The 24,984-nt window shown below is 39.6% G+C and overlaps 1 protein-coding gene across 4 annotated transcripts; it reads right to left on the bottom strand.

Annotated features, from left to right (window-relative positions):
* Positions 1-584: 584 nt before the first annotated feature.
* On the bottom strand, positions 585-24,648 carry LOC129353018 (paramyosin). 4 transcript variants are annotated; one of them, XM_055022231.1, is made up of 17 exons: positions 24,427-24,648; positions 21,994-22,107; positions 19,819-19,946; positions 14,254-14,374; positions 13,681-13,850; positions 13,041-13,125; positions 7,144-7,608; positions 5,530-5,820; positions 4,225-4,266; positions 3,304-3,402; positions 3,072-3,233; positions 2,855-2,959; positions 2,333-2,391; positions 1,516-1,663; positions 1,089-1,193; positions 767-917; positions 585-697 (listed from the first exon to the last, which is right to left on the bottom strand). In XM_055022231.1, the coding sequence occupies exons 1-16, from the start codon at positions 24,448-24,450 to the stop codon at positions 801-803; spliced, it is 2,235 nt and encodes a 744-aa protein (XP_054878206.1). In that variant the 5' UTR covers positions 24,451-24,648; the 3' UTR covers positions 585-697; positions 767-800. The 4 variants fall into 4 exon arrangements, with proteins under 4 accessions (XP_054878206.1, XP_054878207.1, XP_054878209.1 ...); XM_055022232.1 differs by having other exon boundaries at positions 2,855-2,956; positions 24,427-24,646; XM_055022234.1 differs by lacking the exon at positions 4,225-4,266 and having other exon boundaries at positions 24,427-24,646.
* Positions 24,649-24,984: the final 336 nt, after the last annotated feature.

Genomic DNA, 24,984 nt, shown 5'->3' with positions numbered 1-24,984 from the left:
TAATATTGTATTTTAAAAGGATTTTTATAGTTTTCTGTTTGTTTTCTGTATTTCTAATATTGTCTAAAAATGTTTAAGTTGTAAAATAAATTTTTAAAAAATTGCAGAATTCGACCATTTTTGCAGGCCTATTTTTTGCAAATATTTCTCTTTTTTTTTAACTTTTTTTCACTGTTTTTGACCAGGATCCTCTGGGATCCTCTGGGATCCTCTGGGATCCTCCGGGATCCTGTGAGTTTTTCCCTCCAGGTTTTTGAGTTTGCTTTTTTGCTCAGGCAGTACCTGGGCCACCTTGAGCTGCTTGGCCAGGTCGTCCTTGGCCTGGTTGGTGCTGTGCAGCTCCATGGTCAGGTCGTCCACCGTGCGCTCGGCCTGCTTGCACTGCAGCTGCAGCCGCTCCCGCAGCTGGATCTCCTCCTCCAGGCTGCGCTCCTTATCGATCAGCTTCCCGGACACCTGGACCCGACAGAACCAGAACCTGAAGCAGCAGCAGCAGCTGAACGCCTGCTTCATGTGTGCTGCAGCTGCGTACCTCTCCCTGCAGCTTGCTGACCAGCAGCTGCAGCTTCATCTCCTGGTCCTTCTCCAGCAGCACCTCCTCCAGCTCCTCCACCCTCATCTGGGCGTCTTCACGCAGCTTCAGGTGGAGGCTCAGTTCTGCTGAGTTCTGGGTGGACGACTGCAGCGCCTCGCTGAGCTGGAAACAGAAGCAGCCATTAGCGGCGCCTCTTACAGCCAGAAACCAGCAGATTAATCATTTCTGCACCTCCTCCTCCAGCCTGAGGATGGTGCTGTTGAGCTCAGACGTCTTCTTGTCGGGTCTCTTTGTCCAACTCCAGCTCATCCAGCTGCCTCTCTGCCAGCCACAGCTTCTCGGCCAGAGACTGGGCGTGTTGGGTCTGCTTCTCCAGGTTGTCCTGAACGCCAAACAGCAGCAAACAAACAAACATGGCCGACTCGTAAGAAGTAATGGTGGTAGTTTATGTTCCATAATAACAGAGAAGGTGTAATAAAACTTCTCAGACGTCTATATTATGTCTATGCAGTTTGTTTGGGTGAGAGATTCACAGCAGGTCGTCTGGTTCTACCTCAGCATCCTGGATCTTGTTCTTCAGGGACTGCTGGAGGAAGTTGAAGGCGTACTCCTGGTTGTTGGCCTCCACCATCATTTCCCGGGTTTCCTTCACCTCAATCTGCAAAACAAACAACAAACGTCACACAGACTGAAGCCAAACAAAGACAAAAGGTCTGAGACTTTGGTCTTATTTCAGTGTCAGATTTGTAAACACCAAAGTGTTCAGTTTCAGTTTGGTGTCTCATTTTGCTCCATATTATTTCAAGTTGTATGAATGGTTGAAAACGTGATGTGGCACTAAAATCATCCACTAAAATGAGGAACATTTCTGGCAATAAGTGGCTTAAAAGGCACAAAATGGCAGCCATGTTGAAACTCATCCTGAGTTGAGTATGAAAATCATCCGACCAGAGGGATTAGCATGCTAATCTCCGTCTCACCTCCATCTCTCGGCATTTCTCCCGGAGGCCCTGGCTCTCCTTGTCCATCTCGATCATCTGCTCTCTGATTCTCTTCAGCTCGTTGTTCAGCTGGGTGTTGGTCCTCAGCAGGTCCTCGTTGTTCACCAGCAGGGCGCGCATATCGAACCTTCACAGAACAACCGGACCGTTACCGATGAGATTTACACCTCACATGGTCGAAGCAGCAAATCAAACACAAACAAACAATTTACACAATTTCTGTTTCTGGCTAAGGATTTATAAAGTGTGTTCATTGGACTACAGTCATTGAGTTATTCCCGCCTCACTTAAAAGTAAAGCCTTAAACTGTCTTAAGTTCTTTAAAAAATCTACTTAAGAACATTAATCACAGGGTTAGTTTTTGTTGTAGTCTAACTAAATAACTGCAAATATTCTATGTATTTATTTTTTCTCTTCTGTCAGGCAAAAATTTAACTCACTGCGTTCTGTGACTTGAGATGGTTGAGGCTACAGCTAACTGCTAGCTGCTAATATACCTCTGTATGGTTTCTATCTTGCTTTTTTTGTTAATTTTTTGTGGTCAGTGAAAGTTTACTTCCATTAGGCTGGATGATTTCGCTACTGAATCACTTTTTTTGCCAACCTATTCAAGGTTAGCGTTAGCTGCATTCTGTAACTAACTTTTTTTAAGCTAGGTGGTTCGGGCTTTACATTTGTTTCCATCCATCCCATAACTCTCCTCAGGTTAACCTGCATTATTTAATCTATCAGATTAATCAGGATTAAGCATAAATAGTTGAAATGATCTGTGATGATGCGGCTCGTCGGCTCTGACCTGATCTGGTTCCTCTCTTTCTCCATCTCAACGCTCTCTGCTTCCAGGAACGCGTTGCGCTGAAGAAAACACAAAACATGAGAAATACTGTTGAATAATCAGTCACATAATAACTAACAATCCAGTTTTTATATTGAATACTTCTAATCTCTGGTATTATTGGTTAAAGTTACAGCAATCAGAACCTCATGGAGCTCCGAGATAAAACCAAACAAAATGTCTTTAAATCTTTAACTTTTATGCCAAATTTAGTCTAAACTGAACATTTCAGTTCAGTTTATTTGTACAAGGCAAATGTTACAACTGCAGCAAGTCCAGTTCTCCCTACAAACCTTTTCTTCCTTCCACTCAACTTTCCATCAATATTTGTTTGGATAAAGCACTCAGAGTATCCAGTATCTTGAATACTGATCTTTATGGCTTACTCTCCTAAATAAAATAATCTCTTTGGTATTATTTGAATTTATCCAGATGCATCTGTAGAGCCAGATTGGTATCTTATTAATCTGAGATTTATTTTACCTTCTGACAGCCGTCCAGTTGTTTGGTCAGTTCTTCTATGAAGTCTTTCTTATTCGGCGCTCCCAATGTGGCGGAGCGAATGCTGTAGTGAACAGGCGCCACCTGCTGGTCAGATATGAACACATTAAAATTCACTTTTTTAACCCTAAAATCTGAACAAACTTTAAACGTTGTTTTTGCGATGGCTTCCTTAAAGAGACAGGCGCGGGTTTTGTACCGTGTTGGTCATCTCGGGCCTTCTCCTCAGGGTGTCGTAGGTGGAGAATCGTGTGCGCTGGGCGGTCAGCGTGGGCGAGGGCACGCCGATGGGGCTGGTGCTGCGGCTGTTGAAGCCGTACAGGCTCATCTCTGAGGTGGCGGGAGAGAGTCTGCCCTGAACCTGGAGACAAACGCAACTTCATCCGCTAAAGCTCCCCACTCTCCACTTCACACAGAAACCAGACACACACCTTGTACTCGGACATCCGGTAGGCTGGGGTGTAATCCATGGACGTGGTCGTGGCGTACGGACTGTTGAAGACGCGGGGAGGGCTGTCGACAACGCCCGTCTGCAAACACACAACAGCTGTTTACTCCCAGCAAATAAAAACAGACAAAAATTCTTCTATGCAAACAAATGCAAAGGTCTGATGAAGGCAGTTATTACTTCAACAGGAAAAACGTGACATCAGCTGTGAATTATTGTTTCATTTCTGCTGCGTGACACATTAACATGGAGACGGAGTATTAGAGCCGGACTGAGAAGTTACAAGAATCAAGTTAAAATATTACATAAGTAATACCAGAAAATATTGTGAATATACCAACATTTTATGATTAAAAAATAAATCATTATAAGAAAAAGTCATAAACATATAAAAAATAAAGAATTTGCAAATAAAGTTATAATTACAGCATAAAGTCATAATATTAAGTGAAGTTGTAATAATACACTAATAAATTTGTAATGGTCGACTACAGACATCATATTACAAGAATAGCCATGAAAATACCAAAATAAAGTCATAATATGAGAATAAAATTGTCATAAAGAATCTGTCCTACTGCTGCCTTAATATGAGGAATGTTGTGCATCTTGTAATTGGTATCTGTTTTATAAACAGGAAACTCTTCATCTTTTAACACATCAACATCAAATTATCAACAGAAAGAATCCTTGGATTACTATTCACAACTTTTTCTCATAATGTTCCGACTTTCTTCTGCTAATATTGTAACTTTATCTTTGTAATTAAAAGGAAATCCTCAGTCTGTCTCCAGTACTCCGTCACAGTAGATCTAGTGTGATTTTTGTAAAATAAAAACATTAATTGAAGCCGAGTTTCTGTGCTTTGATTGGAAACTGTGAGTCAGCTGACGGAGCGAAAAACCTTCAATCTGTGTTTCTTCCAGAAGGTGGCGCTGTGCAAAAACTGGAAAGAAAAGATTAGATTGGACTCATTCTGCAACAGACAAGTTACTGCTGGAAGGTTTGGAGATAAATCAGTTAATTAATCTGATTATATACAATATTGTTCCAACCTAAATAAAAATTATTCCTTTTTATTATTTATTTATGTACTTTTTACCAATTTATCTAAATATCAGCAAAAGCACCTACCAAAAATATTCTGTAATAAGTTTAGAAATTTGTTTGGCAAAAGACATTAAATAGATTAAATTTTTCATAATTCTTTTAAATACCTTTAAACTTCAAAAATGTACATCATAGTTTTTTCTACATTAAAATATTTAGTTAGAATCTTAATTATATTCTTTTTAAATATTTAAAATTTTAAACATTTATTAAACTTTTCACCATTTTGAATTTTAAAACTTTTGTCTATTAATCTACTTTCGATGGTTTTCTAAATATGTGAGGAAACAAAGTTGCTTTAAAGTAAGTCTCTAAATCTCAACTTTAGTTAAAAAATATTTAGAAGATTAAATAAATGACATTGTACATTTTTTAGGATCAACTAATGCTTTAAGTATCTTTTAATCTTCACTTTTGAAAATATCAAAAAAAAATTTTTGAACTGAATATTTTTTCATTTTTTATTTTATTATTGACTTGAATTGTTTTCTAGATATTTAAAGTAAATAAATTCCTTTAAAGATAAATAGCAGGTATATAAATGTTATTTTTGATATTTTTAGTATTTGAGGCCTGAACTAATGCTTAATCTGTTTTTTTTGTGTTTTTTTTTTAAACAATAAATTTGTTTTTAAAATTTTTGGAATATTTTAACATTTTTCATTTTATTTCCCTTAAGTTCTTTTCTACATATTTGAGGTTAATAAATTCCTTTAAAGATAAATGTTAAGTACTCTAAATCTAAATCTTTTACTATTTTTTATACTTTGGAGTATTGAACTATTTATGAAGCTTGAAGTTTAAGTCTTTTTTTACCCAGAATAAATCAACTTCACGTCTTTTTGACTTAAATTCAAGAAGACCTTCGGATTTCTGCGCAGGAATTAAATCAGTTCCCGTTTCCTCCATGTGATGGCGCTGTTAACTCTAGAATGACTGTTATCCTCAGCATCTGCTTCCTATTTGGCCCAAACTTAATCTACCAAAATCCTTCTCACCCACACACACACACACACACACACACACACACACACACACACACACACACACACACACACACACACACACACACACACACACTCTGGTCTTCCTCACTCACCCTGTCAGATCCTGTGTCCCAGTCCCGAGAGGCCAGGGACTCCAGGGACCCGCGGAAGTTGTTCGTCCCTGACCGGTTGGTCTCCCATCTGGAGAGCAGGGGGCTTCTTTCCCCGACCGACACGGTGCCGCCCGGCCCGTTGGCCTCCCTGGTGCTCAGCCCGTTGGTCTTCAGATCGTGGTTCATCAGAAGCTGGTACTTGGGATTCTGGGTGACTATGGTGGCTCTGGGCGTGGTCGGCTCCTCCTCAGACGGGCTGTCAGACTGCTTGCTTGAATCCACTTCTGACTCCTGAAGGATGGAGGCAAAGGATTCAGAGGAAAGGTGGAGATGAGATGGAGGAGTAAATCAAAAGATTTAAGGTGTTTTCATTCCAAAGAGAAGCAACGGATCAGCAAAAGCAAGATTTGGAAAGTTTAAAGAGTTAACTTTTAGTCCAGCATGTCACTCTAGAAACCTTTCATACCAGCATACATAGTGGCATGTTCACCCATAAGGTCAGGTCAATATTTCCCATTAGCCGCTTGAATTTCAGCAATTTTTCAAGATGGCCACCATTTTGAGCCTTTCAAATCAGTCATCATGTGAAGCAGAGGCAGCAGTGGAGGGGAAGCAAGAAATACTGGCAACTGCAGGGGAGTTTGCACTTAAACCCAAAACAGTGGAAAACATTCCCCTTGTTTTCCTTTGTAGGGAATAAAACTATTGTCATTATTTGCACCTTTTCTCAAATCAAAGCAAAGAAGAAAATGCAATCATGGACAAAACACTCCCCAGCCTTCCTGTTTACCACTTCATTTGTTCTTCTCTAATTTATTTTCTTATCCAGACTCAGAAATGAAAAGTAAATTCCTCGTTTTTCAACACTGTAAGAACCTGCAGGTCTCTGCTGAGGCATCATTTTGTAAAAATGACCTAAAGAATTTTTTTTCAGGTTCAGGACTGATTTCAGGTCATATAGTTTTTCCAACCTTACATCATCACACTTTGTGGAAACGCTGGGAAAAAGTTCAGAAAGCAAACAGAAACAAGCAAAATTCAATTGTTTTGTGAAATAAAATCAAGTCATTATTGACATAAAAAGGAAAATTTGGTGCCTTGTAGAAATATCTCAACCACAACCTTGAGTAAATTTTATTAGGGTTTTCTGTAATGAATCAACATGGAGAGAAAATGATGCATGTTATTTACTCACACGTAAAAGTCTAAAGAGCTTTGTGTCTAAATTAAACTTGCAACAAATTCATTCCACAGTTTAATTTTATGTAAATATTTCTGAAACATGCATCATTTTAATCCCAGTTTCGTTTGTGTGGATATGTCAATTTAATTTCTAAATACATCAAAGTTTGTGGCTGTACCAAGACAAAATCTGAGCGTTAAAGAGGTAGAAGTGTTTTTTTCAAGACATTGTAGGGAAAAAAATCAACGATGAGAAAGAGGTTCGGTCGACGATTAAATGATGATGTACTCTAAAGGTTTGAAGTGGTGCTGTGCCTTTAAGTGGGATCAATAATCATGCAAATCGATGTGTGATGAAGCGTCCAGAAAAGGTGCAAAGTTCCCCGGATGGATGCGGCTCGTCTGGATCAGATTTGATCCTCCGTCTCTTACCGAACCCAAGCCAGAGTCGGCCACCGAATCTCTACCAGATTTCAGAGTTTTCGGTTTGCTCGTCGTTTCTGAATCTGTCTTCTGAGTGCTGCCCTCTACTGGACACTCAATCCTGGCGGTTATTTTCGTGGATTTGACTTCCTTCTTAGTCGACTCCACCTCGTTCTGTTCGGCATCTTTGGATGGAGTCACCGTGACAGTGGGAGTCGAAGTCCCGGCCACTTCGATGGCACTCGGCGTGAAAACGCTCAGCTTGGACTTGGAAGAGTTCAGCGACTCCATGGAAACCGACCTGAGGACTCGTCTGTGTCCGGAGAAAGCGCTCTGAGATGAAAACAAGTATGGAGTCGGACCGGAGAATCGACTCAGCAGGTCTTTGACGCTGTCGGCTCGCCGCAGGTTGGAACCAACATGGCCGCCATGTGATCCCTCGTTACTGGGAATCTGGGAACTGACTGGGCGATGCTGAAAGAGGAAAACACAGCAACAAATCCCCCCAAGCAGCTGTTAGACAGGACTCTGCTCCGGAGCCACTAACCCATTCTGTAAATACACACATCTGCTGAATATTATCCATCAGAAAGAGCAGAACTGAAATATATGTCTCAGGTTTCAAAATCTCAACCTGCTGACGAATCAACAGTAAACCAGTGAGTAAAGACGTTTAGTCGAAGAACGAGGATTTAAAACTTCACTGCAGTCCAGAATAGATAAACGTGGCATCCAACAATCACCTTCTGATCTCAGCTTCTTCACCAGCGGTTGAATGCGGAAATTGAAAGACGAAGGATCATCAATTAAAAATCCTAAATATTTAACATTTTACATTTTCAGACATTCAGCTGCAGCAGTGAATGTCTGAAATCCCCCATGTGAAAACTGCATCACCTTCAGTCGTATGGTGCAACTTGATTCTGGTAACATGATTACTCTTTTATTCCCACTTAATTGCTAATTTTTACTTTATTCTCTTAACATTATGACTTCATTCTCATATTATTACAACTTTATTCTCATATTACACCAATTTTAGTCTCGTAATACGACTTATTTTTGTAATTAAATGATTGTTTCTTAGTTTGTCCAAAATACTCTGCCATATTTAATAATTTAAATCTCTCTGTCCTCACGCAGGTTAGTTTTTTCTAATAATTTTCTGAAGATCTGCCTTTCATGTCTCCAGATATCTAAATGTTAGTAAAAACCAGGAATGATAAATAATACAAACATAATGTCCTGTTCTATCCCTGCTATATGCCTGGATGTTTATTCGGTGTTAATAAAAGGTTTTTTCTCTGCGCGCGTTCAGAGCGTGTAGATGTTGACTGATAAATGCATTCATTATGACACGCAGCCCAGAGTGTTGTGTGTTCCCATCCTGACATAAATCCCTCCTGAGAAACTGCAACATCTGCTCACTCATATGAAAAAATTCCCAGCCCTCCCCCAAACACAGCTTCCCACTTTCTCACACAAATAAAAACAGATAAACAACCCAGACACGCCATGAAAAAAATCCACTTAATAAAACAGAAAGATGACAAAAAATAGAAAATGTCTTTTTTTAGAAAAGTAAAGAAATCCTGTTGAATAAATCCAACTTTAATTAACAGTCATAACGAGGGAACTGATGCCACTTAGAGAAATGAAGTGGCGGACGTCCAGGGGTTTAACTTTCCAGAGTGGCCTTAATCCGGGGACTCGCCTGACCGCCTCCCCCAGGGACGGAGAGCCCAGGCTGGGGCGGGCCGGCCGCCCGGGCCTGACAGCGCTGGCTGGCCGGGCTTTAGGATCACTGCTAATCACTCCGGTATTAAAATGTCCACAGGCCGCGGTGGGATTAGCTCCAAGCCGATGACTTTTAAAGTTATTATTTTTGCCCTGTGAGTTCAGGCTTCCTGAGCGCTGCAGTGTCAGAACCAGGCAGAAGCTGCTTGTTGTCTCTCCTCAGCAACAAGCAGCTTCTGCGCTACGTTATGAGTGGAAGCCAAGTGAAATTATAAACAGAATATAAAGGACCACCAGAAATCTGCAACATTTTGATTCACTTTTCACTATTGCCATTTACATTCGCCATATAATTCCACATAAATTCACTTAATCAGAATGTCAATTTTCAAAAAAGTTTTGACACAAGGATGATGTTTTCTATTTTTTATCCGTATCAAAATTGATTTATCTCACAAAACCAAAATGGAAACATTTTATTGCATGATCAACAACCAGATGTTACTACTGGTGGAAACCATGAAGAAGACGACAGGAAGTAGTAGGTTGATTATGTTTTTTAAGGGCTTATCGCATGAAAAAACTTATTCACGTGTGACTTTAATTTTTATTATTTAATGGACACAGTGCAACTGCAAAATTTCAAAGCATTATTTGGATTTTAAAGCAATGGAATAAGGGATGCTCTAATCTTGACGTGTATCTTTTTAGCTAGCTTAGTTGGTACTGGATGAAAACAGACACTTATTAAATAAAAATAATTTAAATCAACACCTTGGTATATTTCTAAAAGAAAACTAGAAACGATTACTTTCCAAAACAAGAAAGAACATAATAGTACTCAATCCCTAGTGCAATTAGCAAGATAGCTAAATGGATTAGCTTTTTAAAGCTAGTTTGATTTAAAATTAGACAAAAACTAATTAAATAAGCTGTCAAAGGACAAAAATGTTAACATACTAATCAAATTTTGCTTTAGAAATAGATTCAGTAGCTTCTATGTAAAGCAATCAACTGTTATAAAATTTAAGGCTAGCTGAATAGCTAATATAAAGCACAGAAAAGAAAAAGGAAATTGACTAAATAAAAAGAAATCATGCACTGAAAGCACCAAAAAATAACTAATTATGAGTAAACAGATAAGAAAATAATAACCTGAGTTATGCTGACAGAACATAAAATGAGCTAAAATTGATCATTAGAACGTGTCTGGATGAGAGACAAACTGCATCTTTCAATAAAAACACAAACATCCTCCTGGCGCTCTTATTTCAGACCTCTATTCCCTGCAGCCTCACTACAGTAACAAACATATGGCAATAAACAGAGGACCATCTGACCCACATACACAGCAGAGGTGCATTCTGGGAAACGTCTGGCATGCTGGGCTTCTCTTCAGGATGAAAGTGTAGAGGATGAGGATCTCAGCCGTCATTCAGCATCATAAAGGAGAATTTATGTGGTAATAAAGATCTGATTGATCAAATATTACATTTATTGACTTTATGAAAACAAAAAATAAATGTCATTCCTTTTTTTATATTCTTTTCATTAATTAGTTTGTTTAAAAGCTCTCAATGTTTTTTCTGAGCTTCTGTGATTTTTTTTCCCACTCAGATTATTCACGTTTAAGCTCACAATTATTCATACCTCTGGAAGATTCAACATCAAAATGGGGAAACAAGCAAGCAGCTGTTCAGTCATTAAAGATCATTAATTATTCAGAAGGCTGTAAATAGTTAAAATTTGTTCAAATGTTTGTCTCATTTTTCAACAGATCAGACAAAAACATCTGACTTTAATTTTAAGTTGTAGTTTGATCAGATTCTTTGGAAACAACTTCAACTCATTCAAGCCTGAAATATGTTTTTCTTAATTTTACTGTAATATTTATTTGTCTTATTTATCTTTTTTACAAATAACACTGAAACTGAAGAAATGATGAAACCTACTGAGCAATATTTAATTTCTCAGACTTAAAATTGACTCATTTTAGGTGTAAAATTGAAGTTTAGACCTAAAAAGTGCCTGAAGCAGAAACAGCAGCCCACTGATCTCCACCATGTTTCTCCATCCTGGACGGATCATCGTTTCCACCAAGCCGTTTTTAATTCAATCCAGCCTAAACCCATTAGATTAACACGTAATCAAAATGATGTGATTATCCAGAGTAACTGAATGATCTGATAAAGAGGGTCAGAGGTCACAGAGGGGGAGCAGAGGGCTGCTCGGTAAACTCTTTGGTTTGTGAATATATAATTTGAGGGGTAAAATCTGACATCTGTCAGCATGTGAACCCAGTTTTTAACAGGATGTGACCCAATTCCCTCTGAATCCACACAGCAACTGACTTCACATGATTTCATGACAGCAGTCTCTGAATTTTGATGAACATTTGATATAAATACGTTTGTTTTTTTATTTTCCACCATATTTTAATGTTTCAAGTCTTTTATCCACTTTTTGAAGTGTTTCCAAGGAACAAGTAGGTAATTATGTTACCTTTAGTTGTTTTGATATAAATATGAAATGTGACTCAAAATAAATGTATGACTTATATAATAATCAACACCTTGAAATTGGGCCTCTGTCTCTTTAAGAAGCTCCTGCTATTTCTGAAACAGGAAGTCATCACAACATGGCTCCTCTATTAACTGCCCATCATTGAGCAATTGTCCACCACTATTTTCTTACAAATCTGTTCTTAAAGGTACGGAAGCACATTTCTGCCAAGAAAGAAAAAGTGAAGGCCCTTTACAGAAACTGCAGTGATAGTAGCTTGTAACATGTAATCATGGCATTTATTCTCACAATAACGACTTGTAATTATGATTTTAAAACTCAGATAAGTAAATGACATTATCATATTTATCGCTGCAAAATGAACAATTATGACTATAAACTCATAAATATGATTTTAAAACCTACATTTCTCATTCTAAGTTTGTAATTTTGACTTTAAAATTTGTGATCATGATTTTCAAACTGTATTTTTTTCCTTTCATGGCAGAAGTGAGCTTCCATACATTTCTCATAAAGGTTTTGGGACAAAGTGACTCCAACGTTTCCAAAGCGTTTTGTTTTTGTTTTGTTTTTCTGCCACCTGTTTATCGTTTCACTGAAGTTGCACAACTTGAGTTTTGCACCTTTAAGGTTTTTTTTTTTTTTGAAGGGAAATATTAGAAAACTTTGCTTTTCTTGACCAAACTTTTGCCCCGTAGAGTTTGGTGTTGCTTCACATTGTGCAGATGTTTCCAACACATCAGGATTTGACTTTTGGGAGCGTGATATGAAACATTGAGCGGCAGAAGCGTCTTTTCGGCAGGAATCCCAGTTTGTTGCTGCGCTGGCAGCCGGCCTGTCAGCTGTTTGTGTTTAAGCTCTCAGAGTTAAACTGTGGTGACACCTTGACAGCTTTCCTGTTATAATAAGACTCCAAACCAGGTTTCTTCCCTCATCATTTCCCGTCACAACTCTGTCAGGTTATTATGGGATGCTTTTTGTTGATTTTTACGTGTGTGTTTGAGCGTGTGTGTGTGACAGACAGAGCCAGATGAGCGGGCAGATGTTTCCTCCGTCTCTCCTCCGACTGTCTGAGGAAGACTGACAACAGCTGGACGGACGCCAGGCTCACCAGAAACACAAAGAGGCGGCCATGTTTTCAACCGCGCGGCTTCGTTCATCAGCAGCTATTAGTTATTTCTGTTCGCTTGTCAAACGATTAAACACGTTTAAATAAAAACGCCAGAAAAATCGAGACAAAATGAGCAAAACAGTTTTACATCAAGTCACAGAGCAACAGATTTATGTTAATAGCAGCTGAATTAAAACCTAATTTGTTTTCAAACTGAGAAACCTGGAAATCTATTACGACAACTAATGAAAACTAAACAATGTTTAGTTAATAACAACTAATGAAAATGAATAAAACACTCTAAAACCTAATTAAAACTATTTTAATTGGACAAGAAGTCCCAATGAAATGAAACTAAAACTGCAGCGATTGTAACCCTGAGTGTCAGAGGTCAGGGTCGCTGACTTCAGTCTGCTAGTGGCTGAAGTCAGCAGTAGATTTAGTTTTCTGCATCAGTAATGAAAGAAAATGTTAGTTTTTAGTCTTTAACAGTGAAACCAGCTGCTGCTGAGCGTTTGAAATGAAATGTTTGTACCATGTTCTTTTCCGGCTCCGCCTCGTTCTTTCCTTGCATACTTTCTTCACCCTCTGCACAGATGAAGGTTTTCTCTCCGTTTGACCTGGAAAAGATCAATAATTATTCATCTATCAGCAACAACACAGCAGACAGATTCCCAGGGCCGGAACAAGCCTTCCTGGGGCCCGAAGCCGGTTTCATTGGGGGCCCCATACGAACACATCAACATCACATTCTTTCTCATTTCTATGTTTATATTTGCTAGCATTAGCTTCTTTTGTAATTAGCTCACATCACACCAGAGCTATTACAGCTGTTGATTTTAGCTTTATAGGATTAAGAAACTAAAAATAATTATTTGGGTTTTGAAATGCAGAGTCATGTTTAAGATGCCATAGTTTTTATTTTAAATGTTTGAAAGTAAAATCAGCTGTTAAACACTAAATTTACAGTAAACAAGTTGATATTATTTGTGTAGCAACTATAAAAAGAATATAGAAATAGTTTTTATCCATGTTTGATAGCATTTAGTTTGTATTATTTCATGTTATTTTAAATATATATATTTCTTCATCATGCTAGCTTGGAGCTCTTTGGGGCCGCTCAACTCGCACATGCCTTGGGCCGGCCCTGGGGTTTCTCAGCAGAGCTGGTTTACCTGTGCAACCGGCCGGTGAGCTTCTCAGTGAGGCAGGTGAGTTTGCGGCTCTCTTCCTGGTACCTGTGGAGGTCGAGGGTCAGCAGGTCACGGAGCGCGCTCAGTGCCTGCTCTTGGAACACCAGCTGTTCGGACTGGATCAAACGATCGGCTACGACGGCCTCGAGTTTCTGCAGAAACACCAGAAAATAGAAAACATTTTCACTCAGGCTGCTGCAGGGAGGAGCTACGGCAGATTATTAGGGAATAAATTATTAGGGAATAAATTATTAGGGAATAAATTATTAGGGAATAAATTATAACATGACAATATGTTCATTATATTATCAGATGAAAAAAGTTGCTTTCATGGAACAAAGCTTAAAGTTATGAAGTCGTTTTATTATCCTGCTGCTTAGTGTCTTTTATTTTGAAATCAAACGTGTTTCTTGTTTCCTGTGATTGGTTTTCAATTCAGAAATGAATCAATAAACAGATTTTGCACTTTGTCAGGAAAACATTTTCTATGAGTCTGAATCGATGCTGATCTGCTGAGCATTTGCTCAAAATGAAGTCTGGATGTTTGTAACTTACGGAGGTCGTCTGAGGGCAGGAAGTGGTCGTCGCTTCTTCTTCTTCTGTCTGTTTCTTCTTCTGCTGAAGGTCGGGCGGCTGGGCGGTCAGCTGCTGGAGGCGGCCTTCGATCTCACACAGTCTGGAGACAAAAACACATTCAGAGTCCCTCCCTGTTGATTTATAACTATCACAGGTCCTACAACCTCACAACAGCAGCACAGATACGGACCACCAACACGACCAAAACCAATAACAGCTGCAAAGATTTATAACAGGAAAATACGTTAAATACTACAGTATGGAGGGCTAAAGCATCCATACTATGAATAAAAGCTACAGAGAAATGTAAATAGTAAAATCAAGTACAAAACGTATGGAGAACCAATAGGGCCAAAATTAACTTCAGAGACATACTCACAGAAAATGCATAGAGGACTAGTGCTGCCATAATTAAAAGCTACACTTGTAGCAAACGACTGAAGTACTACATGTATGGGGCACCAACACAGACAAAATTAAAAGCTTTAGAGAAACATAAAAAGTAACGTAAAACTATGTATATGGTGGACTAATACATATAAACTTATTAAAAATTACAAGGTTACAAATTTTAAAATAAATCAAATACAAAAATATGGAGGACTAATACTGACAAAACACATATTTACATGAATTATTTTATTTACAGTTTTAGAATTTGTGTAAATGGTTAACTTGTTTCTCAAATTTGTACCGTTTTATGTATTGTATTGTACTTATTTATTGTCTCAATTTATTTCCCAATTTTTCTTTTTTTAATTTACAAAACTATTTTATATATCTGGAAATATTCAGCCTGTGTTTATCTTTATAGCTGTACCTTTTTTATTTCTTCCTCTGCTTATTCCTCATATTTATTCCCAGACTTCCTGCCAGGTCTGTTTTTTATTGTTATATCCGCGATGCTGCCAGATTTAACTGGCTTTCATTTATTTCTGTATTTATTTTCATTTTGGCGGCTTTAGTGCTCCACACAAACTGGATTGTTCTTCTGGAAATCATTCAATACATCGAGATAAAACAGAACAGCAAATATTTAGGCAGTGAAAAAGACAAAGCTTTGCAGAAATGTAATTATTGAACAACTTATGCAAAAAATATTGCATAAGTTTTTTTGCTGTTTGAGTCAAAACAAGTCTGAAGGAATGTGTTTGTTCTGTTTCACCCCAGAAAATCACGGAATCCAGAAAGAAGTGAATAACAGCAGCAGGTTGGGATCCTAAATCCTGACAGGCTGCAGGTTTTAACCGTCTGACGGCGAATAGAGACAAAAGTTTGGTTATTAATATCACAGCAAAAGTCCAGACAGACATAAGTTTTAATACAAAGCTGCAGGTTGAATAGAAACAGGATTTGTATGAAAAATATCTCATTATTCATGATGGAAGCAGCGAGTGATTCCCCCTCTGTCCACTGGGAGGCACTAGACCTCTGTTAGAAAGCATCAGAGGATCTGAAGTGTTTGTGACGAGGAAGAGGAGGCTGTGATGAAGAAAGACTAAAAACACAAAGAGAAACAACTTCATATTCTGTTTCTGAAGCTTCATCTAAACGTCACATTTTATTTATGATGTGGATCAGAAACACAGAGACAAAGAGTTTTGGTTCATAAATTATCATGGAAATTAGATTTAATTGACATGTTTTTGAAAAATCTATTTTCAAGATGTTTATAAACAATATTTTGATTGAAACTAATCTGTGATCCTCCAGAGAAAAACCGTGAACTGATGACGTTTCTGTTTATTTCCATCTATTTTCTCTGCTGATTTAATCAGTGGTGAAAGGAGGCCCACAGCATGCCGCTGCCACCGTTACTTTTCACTGAACAAGGTTAGTTTTGATAGAATTTTTAAATTTCATTTTGCTTTTACTTCATATTTGTTTGATCAGAATCATTTTAGGGTGATAAATAATCAAAAGTAGAAGAAATATTAAGGGGCGGGGGATAAACACATTTTTACCCAGAATTGATCTCCATAATTCATGAAAATGCAGAATAATACAGAGAAATAATAACTTAAGGTTTGTTTACTAAACAAACCTTGTTTCACTGTAAAATATTACAGTGAAATCTGACGTTTTGTGTTATTCAAAATGTTCATTGGAGGAATTCAGAACGGTCCACTGGGAAACGACCCAGTGGACCGGAACCAGAACCCGACGCCTGACATGCGAACACTTCCTCCGCCCGCTGCCGGCGGTTCTGTTGGCGTACGGAGAGGCGAGAAGACGACAAAACGCACCAGAACCTGCCGGGTTTTTACCTCCTCATTATTTCACAAGCAGAATTCACACGTTCATCAGGATTTCTGTTTGTTTTCCACCAGAAAGTGTTTCATTCAGACGAATGAAACCCGGAGAAAACACGTCACAGCCGAGGCGCAGAACGAAAACATCAACATTTCAATGTTTCCACTGAGAAAACCGAGTCCAGGGCCGGAGCCACAGAGTGAGGGGCCCCGGGCTGCAGCCAGTAATGGTGCCCAAAAAAGCTTCAACTAATGCAAACTATAAATCATTACGATACATCAGAGAGAATACGCTGATAAATGATTGTTTTCCTCATTAATTTGGTTGTTCAGATGATTTGAAATTAATTTTAATAATATAGAACTCTGGTTAGAACTCTTTATATTGTCAGCAAAAAATAAATGCAGAATGTCACTTTTCCTTTAGAACTATTTGCTGACTCTTGATTTTCCGTGAAGGTCGGTGAACGGAGGCCAAAGGTCAAAGCCGTTGGGTTCAGGTTCCAGCAGGTTCAGCGGCTTTTTCCCGTCATTTCAAACGGGAGAAAGTTTAAAGACGACGCTCTGAGCCGGCGGCTGAGCCGGCGGCTGAGCTGGGACGTTTCCAACCTGTCAGTCGGCCTGTTGCTGCTGGCAGCTCAGCCGCCTGTTGCATCACCGCAGGCTGTCAGCGGTAACCGCAGCAACCACACAGTCCTCATGAAACTAAACTTCTCTAATTATTTACATAAAAACTCCAAATTTAAATAAAATTAAAAACCTCACTTCATTTGTTAAAGTTTGCAGCTGGACTTTGACTAGGCCATTCAAGCAGGGTTTTCTCCCAACAACCCAGAACAAACATGGACTCACATCTGACTCTAGAAAACTTTGAATGGACCATGAACTCTGACCCAAACCAACAACTTCAAGGTTTCCAGGTTCTTTGGCTGCGGAGCCCAAAGCATCATTCCTCCTCCACCGTGCTTAGTGCTGATCTGGCAGCAGAGACGGATTTAATAATCAACAAATGAGAACCACAAGTTGGTTTATCTAAGGACCAGTCTGTGTTTGTGAAGCTGATCGAACGTTAAATCCTCCTGCAGCAGCAGCAGCAACGACACGCTGCAGCAGCTGCAGCGGCGATGCGCTGCAGCAGCTGCAGCGGCGACACGCTGCAGCAGCTGCAGCGGCGACACGCTGCAGCAGCAGCAGCAGTGATAAGCATCAGGCTCCGCCAGCATCTGGACTCTGATCTGAGGAGAAACTGGAGGTTTTCCTGGAATGTGATCAGAGTTTAAAGGAGTGGGTGTGTGTGAGCCGCCACACCTCGATGTGTTTTAACTCGTCTTTTCTGAAACAATGGAAGGAGAAACGGCGACGTCATGAGAGAGCAGAGCTGGTCCTGATCCGACCCGGAAACTATTTCAGATTTAAAACACCATTTATGTCCAAAGTATGAAGAAGGTCAAGCAGAAAGGAGATGAACTCCAAAACTAAAGTTCATAAATCTTCATCTACGCCAGGAGGATTCAAATAATAAGCTGATGAATCACAAGAACCTGAAATATGAAGAAAATCCAACAGAACAACCCAGAAAGTCCAAACTCAGGATATGAAACTATCTGAAGAAACTTCACTTCCTATTTGGATATTTAACGGTTTTCACTCTAAAACATGAGAACAAAAACTAAATCCCTTCATGCAGCTTTCAGGTCAGTTTCAGTATCTGAAACCTGAATTTCTAAAAGTCTAAACCATAAAACAGCAGACTTTGTTTTTACTGACATATTTTGACTTTATTTTGAAAGTCCAAGTTAAAGCCTCTTCCTGTTTCTTCTTCAACAATCAACACCATGTTTATGTCCACTAGAGACTCAAAATGTGCAACACATTTGGCTCCATGTTGGATTTATTTAAAACAGCAAAATGCTGAGTCACTCATTGCCATGGCGATTCCCTCAAACAGTGACTGCGTGAAAACTAAAGTTAAACTAATTCCTGCACTGAAAGGGACAAAACGCTCCTGTGGACATGAGGGTCCATTTTCATGCCAGTCCAGGGTTTTATATGGGAGTTAGGACATGTCAAAGACATCCCTATGGAGCTACATTTAGGCCAAAATGTTTGTGAGGGGAAAAAAAAGAACAAATTTTCAGATTCAAGCTGCTTTTTTCTGTTTCAATTTTACTTTGTTTTCAGTTACGTTTAGTTTTCTCTTGCTCGTCAACTTCAGTGCAGGCATTTAACGTCTGCAGACCACACACATGCTGGACACATACTTTTTGGCTTCAAAGTTAAATATGTATGTATTACTTTTCCTTTTTGCATATTTACAGTAAACAGAAAGTGAAATCAATATCAAATTCCTTGTTTGTGCACAGCTTGGTGAATGAAGCTAATTTTGATTAAAACACTTTAAAGATCAAACTTATTTGTTTAAATTTGACGATTCAAGTTTTATGAAGCTTCCATCACTGGTCCAGGTTTAAAATGTCCAGACAGGAAGTCAGTGCCTCATTAATGGTTTTTTCCGTTTGCGGCGGTTCCCACAGGTGAATCCCTCCTACAAACGAACGGACGAAGAATCCACTTTCGTTTCCCTCCCTCAGCTTCTGCTCCACTCCAACAACCCAGGAAGGCAAGTAAGATCCTGTTGTTCGCTGCAGCGAAGCAGAACCTGCTGCTGTCAGGAGACGCTTTCATGTGACAAGAAAATCCCACAAACCAACACCGAGCCGCTCCACACCCACTCATGTTCAAACAGCGCCGCCGCGGCCGCCGCGCTCATCCACAGACGCTCCAAACATAACAGCACAGAGAGAAGAGCTAAGAAAACAAACATGAGGTTTCATGTTCTGAGAAACTGAAACAACTTTTAAAGTTTTGTTTGATCCTTTTCTGCTGGTAAATGAGCTGATATTTGCCTTTTAAGTGTCAATTAATACGATAAAACAAGCAAAGCTGTGCAGTGATGTCACCAGCTGTAAGATTAACTGTCAGAAAAAGACACATTTTGATCAAATAACCTGAAAAAACATGATTAACATAAACAGCAGTTCAGTTCATGTAAAACTCAGGATGAACCGAATGAAAATCTGAGCCAAAATCAATATTTATCAATATTGATCACAACATTAAACGTCCCACAATCCTCTGCTACATCACCATCAGTCTCAAAGCTAAATGCTACATCAAGCGGCTAACAGCAGTGTGGTGTCTAGTGGAGGCTAATGCTAACCTGCTAAATTTCACCATGTTTACATCCACAGTGTCTCCACAGCAACAGGAACGTTAACATGGTTCCACTCACTGTGATTGGATGGTTCTGAGCTCCTGCTCCGTTCGGCTCTGCAGCTCCTGGAGGTGAAAGGTCAACTCCCGACTCAGAGCAGCAAACCGTGACAGCTCCTGTTCTGGGTTCTCCTCCAACACCAAACCCTGACAGGGAACATTTCAAACAGAGGTCAGAGGTCATCCTGTAACCAGGCCACGGACGACGCATCCGGGAAACACTGAAACCTCCTGACATGTCAAAATGAGAGACGTTAGAGACGGAACCAGAACCGGAAGTTTTTAATTTCACAAGCTAACGGAGCTACTGCTGCTACTAGCTCCCCTGACCCCTGACCTCTAGGGCGAGCAACAGAATCCCTGAGAGAGAGAGAGACATATGGACGAGACAACTAAAGCAATAAGCCAACTTCATATTTAGCAGAAGCTAATGCTAAAGCGCTAATCCAACATGGTTTTTAGTGAAGCTAATGCTAAAGCGCTATTCCAACATGGTTTTTAGCGAAGCTAATGCTAAAGCGCTACACCCACCTTTTATTTAGCAAGGCTAATGCTAAAGCTATTTACAAAGACGGTATTTTGAAGCTAATGCTTAAACGCCACACCAATAAGTCGTGTTTGTTGCTCTCCACTGTCGCCGTGTACTTGCTGAGGAGAAATGTTCGGTCCAGACGAACGGATCTGGACCAATGGTTCTGGTGAACCGGCCCTTTAAGAGCCCGGTTACATCACAGTTTCTGAGTTTCCAGTTAAAATGAAGATGTAATCTGAACCAGAGCGAAGGCCGAGCAGAACCCAGAGGAACCGGGTCAGACCCAGAGGAACCGGGTCAGAGCGAGGGCAGAAACCTCATCAGTACCGGCGGAGCGGTTCGGTTCTGGTCCAGTCTGAGCCTGCTGCAGCGGCCAGAGGCCTCGGAGAGCCGTGGGCTGGAAGACAACAGACCGGCTGAGTCATCCTGGCAGAACGCGGAGATCGACCCGATCCGCCCCGTCATCTGCCCGTCTGAGTCCGACTGAGTCAGAACCGACCAGCAACAACAACATCTCCAGAGAAACGTCCCAGAAGACCCGACAGAACAACGTTCAGCTGCAAACCGATCAATAATCCCCTCATATTGATGGGAAAGTGTTAATCTCCACTGGCAGATTATTAATAATCCAGTCGTTTAAATAATCCACCAGGGGAAATATTTAAGCGATTATTTATCGACTTGAAAAAGCTGCAATTTTTTACCTGTAGGTTAATTTTGTTTCCTGTGAAAGTATTTAAACTATTTGTTGATATTTTGAGTTTTTTCAGGAGGAATAAATCGGATGAAGGATTATTAATAATCTCAGTTTGGTTTTTAACCTCGGCACCACTGAAGCCGATTCCTGAATAGTGGTGATGAAACCAAGACCAGATGGTCAGAACCTCACAGAACCGGGATCAGAACCGAGATCAGAACCTCACAGAACCGAGATCAGAACCTCACAGAACCGAGATCAGAACCTCACAGAACCGAGATCAGAACCGAGATCAGAACCTCACAGAACCGGGATCAGAACCGAGATCAGAACCTCACAGAACCGAGATCAGAACCTCACAGAACCGAGATCAGAACCTCACAGAACCGGGATCAGAACCTCATATTCTGAAATCAAACGGATTCTCCTCCAAATATGAACATTTCCAGGTTTTACTTCATTTAGTTTCTTATTTCGGAGATTTTATGTAATAAAACAACAGAGGAGGAAAATGATTCATAATACAATATTGGGAAAAAATGTAATCTGAAAAGTGTGGTGTACATTTATATTCAGTTATTTTCTGATAGGGCTGAAACAATTAATCAGAGAATCAATTATAGAAATAATATAAAACTAATTTAGTAATTTATTAGTTGTTAACTGGAATATATTGATTCAGAAAAGAACAAACTGTACAAAAAATATACATAAATATTTTGCATCAAAATGGAAAAAACATGTTTTACCCAGAACTCAAAGTGTCAGTTTGAGCTAAATTCAACTTTAGTCTGAGGAAAAACCTGGAAACTAACATTCACAGAGGTTCTCCAGAAAAGCCTGACTAAAAAAAAAAAATCACTCCGCACTGTTCAGATCGGTAATGAATCTGATTCATTTAGTTCAGTTCCTGAACTCCTCTGAGTGGATCTGCTGCATGAACTCTGGAGTTTTGAGGTTTTTACCTGCTGGTCGTCTGCAGTCGCTAACCACAGGAAGCTAACTTTGTCCTCTATCAGCTGCCGTAGTTCGTCCACAGAAAAGGGCAGCTCCTCTCTGTTCCTCTGGAAACCTGGAGTCTGAGCAGAGAGAGGGAGAGCAGGGATTCATCAAGCATCAGGAAACCCGAGTCAACTTCCAGAACGTTCACAGCGTCTGAAACCAGCAGAGGAAGAGCTGCTGACATTCACAGCTACGCTAACTAGCAAGCAGCTAGTTAACGTTGTTTATCTGCAGCAAACTGCAGATAAACTATTATTTCACATGAATTCACTTTAAGTAATTTTACAGCAAGATATAAGAGATTGTTTTTAGACAATAATTGACATGATGAAATGTCAGAATTTGACTGCAGATAAATAAACTTTTTTCATCAATTTTTCATCATCTTTTATCAAGACAATTTCTTCTGTCTTGATAAAAAGTGACTCCTGCGTAAGTTTTGTCTCATTTGCACGAGACGCTAAATAAAAACACTTGGTTGTGTTTTTGCAGTGCAGTGAATAAATCGCCTTGTTTGGAGGTCAAAGGTCCATTTCCCAGAGTTTCCTGCCTCCTCTGCAAGTTTAATTAAACGGTTTTTGAAACACAAGCCGACATTTTAGAGGCTAAACAAATTTTAAGAACATCCACCAAAAAATGCAAAAGGAGAAAAATTCAGGCAAAGATTCCTGAAATTTAATGAGCAATTAAATGACGAGTAAAACACCTACAGAGAATATTGTAATCCTGAACCTTCACGACTCAAAAGTCTTCATCTGCTTTTCTCTGCAGAAAACACAGATGGACAGACGGCAGTGAATTTGTTTCCCGCGCTGCGCGAGTTGAAGAAGTCGTGACATGAGTGGGCCGGACGCCGGCGACACAAACGCTGTGATGGCTGATTAAACGCAATCAGAACCGTCCACTGTGTTTTTACTCCTCTCAGAAAGTCTCACTCGCTTCACAAACAGGACGAAATGTTAAAACTGAACATTATTTAAGTTGCGTTCAACCATCAGAAGCTCCAACAAACTTGTTTAGCTTCAATAAAAGGTAATTATGCAGCAAAGTGGCGCCTGATGAATGAGACGCTATAATTCTGTCCTCGTTACTCCTTGACCTCGTCTCTTAGAAATTAGGCTTATATGCTGCTAATGTTCCCCACTAATTATGTTACACAGCTAAATGTAATTGGAGAAACAAATTAGCTCTATAGAAATATAATTTCTAGCAGACAGGTCTCCCCTATCAAAGGAGATTCTCACATTTTATGGTTTTAAGTAAAAATGATATGCTAATAGGGCTAACCATCATTAAAATGACTCTGCTGCTCTGCAGGGATCCTTCAGAACGGCCTGAATGTGTCCCTGCTTTGGTTTATAAAAAGGCTAACAGCTGATGTTAGCAATACACATTTCAGAGCTACTGGCTAAAAACTACAGATTTAACAACATCAGGAGGATTTCAAAGTAATAATGAACCTGAAGAATCTACTGGGTGTCAGTTAAACTACAACTGGTAAAACTAATAGAGTTGAAGCTAACTAAGTGAATGTTAGCATGTAGCTAATCCAACAACTCATAAATCTGTTGTAACATAAATATTAGTCTGGACTTGAATTTGGTTTTAAACTGACAAGTTATGTTTATTTAGGGAATCAAGAAAAAGTAATTTTTGATAAGCACAAAGCTTAAGAAGCTAGCTTCCATGCTAGCTCACAGCATTAGCTACTTGATGATGGTTTATACACGTATAAACTTTACAGACTGATTATAACCTTTAACTGTGATTTATTTCCTTCTGCTTTAAGGTTTATTTATATCAGATAACTAAATATAACAACATGATAGTTGAATGCTAAAAATACAGCTAGCCTCTGTTAGCTAGAACAATCAACGTGGTTCTTTCTATTTTCTTTAAGAAGTGACTTAAGAGGAGAATTTAAAAACATTTCATTTCCAAATGATTTGCTAACTAAAATATTCAGCAACCAGGAGGCTACAGTCATCAATAAAACCTTTAAAACTACATTTTTATGTCTAATGGGACTGAAATAAACATTGTTTACAGCATCTGCAACATTGATTTATGAAAGTCGGCCATACTGGATTTTAGAAATCAAGTTGTAACTGTGAAAAATCTGCCAGGAGGATGTTGCTTCTAAAAATGTTTCATTTATTAATCAAAACAATAATCATGTCTACCTTTCTTTTTCTCACATTGACTCTGCATTTTGACAGCTATGGGTTTCCGTACAATGGTTTTCTAAGTAGAAAATTAAGAATTTTGTTCTAAAAATGCATTTTTGAGTTTAAATACAAATCGGATCCAAACAGCAAGAACAGAACCAGAACTCAGTAGGTCTGAGTTAAAGGCCCAACAGCAGATTTTTAGTTTTGTTTTTGTGAAATACTCACAGTGGGATCTGCAGAGACGTTCATGTTGAGCCTTTTCCTGCCTGAGCTCAAACTAACGGAGGTTTGGGCCGTGGGAGAGCGGCTGGGTGGGCCGGGCCGAGCCGAGCCGAGCCGCTGTGTACATGGAGACGACCTTAACGACAACCTGCAGCTGGCAGAGAGTCAGCCGGGCTGAGGAGCCGACCCGATTGGCTCAACACACAGAACCTCAGGCTGAGGAGCCGACCCGATTGGCTCAACACACAGAACCTCAGGCTGAGGAGCCGACCCGATTGGCTCAACACACAGAACCTCAGGCTGAGGAACCGACCCGATTGGCTCAACACACAGAACCTCAGGCTGAGGAACCGACCCGATTGGCTCAACACACAGAAAAAGTTTTGGCAGCAAAGTGAGAGGCTCAAAGACAGAGAAAGAAACAAGGAAGGAGGAGAAGAAGAGCAGAGGTCAAAGGTCAGGTTCCTTCATTCAGAGTGATTAAATAATAAAGATCACTAGGAAGGAAAACGGCTAGAAAGAAAGGAAGCAGGGCAGGAAGGAAGGAAGGAAGGAAAGTAA

This window comes from Poeciliopsis prolifica, unplaced genomic scaffold (assembly GCF_027474105.1).
Source record: "Poeciliopsis prolifica strain line A6 unplaced genomic scaffold, Auburn_PproV2 SCAFFOLD083, whole genome shotgun sequence".
NCBI lineage: Eukaryota > Metazoa > Chordata > Actinopteri > Cyprinodontiformes > Poeciliidae > Poeciliopsis > Poeciliopsis prolifica.
Note: the sequence above shows the minus strand (reverse complement) of the source record. Positions and strands in the feature narration are given on the sequence as shown.

Coding starts and splice junctions, on each gene's coding strand:
- LOC129353018 (XM_055022231.1), bottom strand. CDS start 24,450: ATGAACGTCTCTGCAGATCCCACT. Junction 13,851..14,253: donor CCTGCCCTCAGACGACCTCC/GTAAGTTACAAA, acceptor GTGTTTCTGCAG/AAACTCGAGGCCGTCGTAGC. Junction 13,126..13,680: donor CTCACCGGCCGGTTGCACAG/GTAAACCAGCTC, acceptor GATCTTTTCCAG/GTCAAACGGAGAGAAAACCT.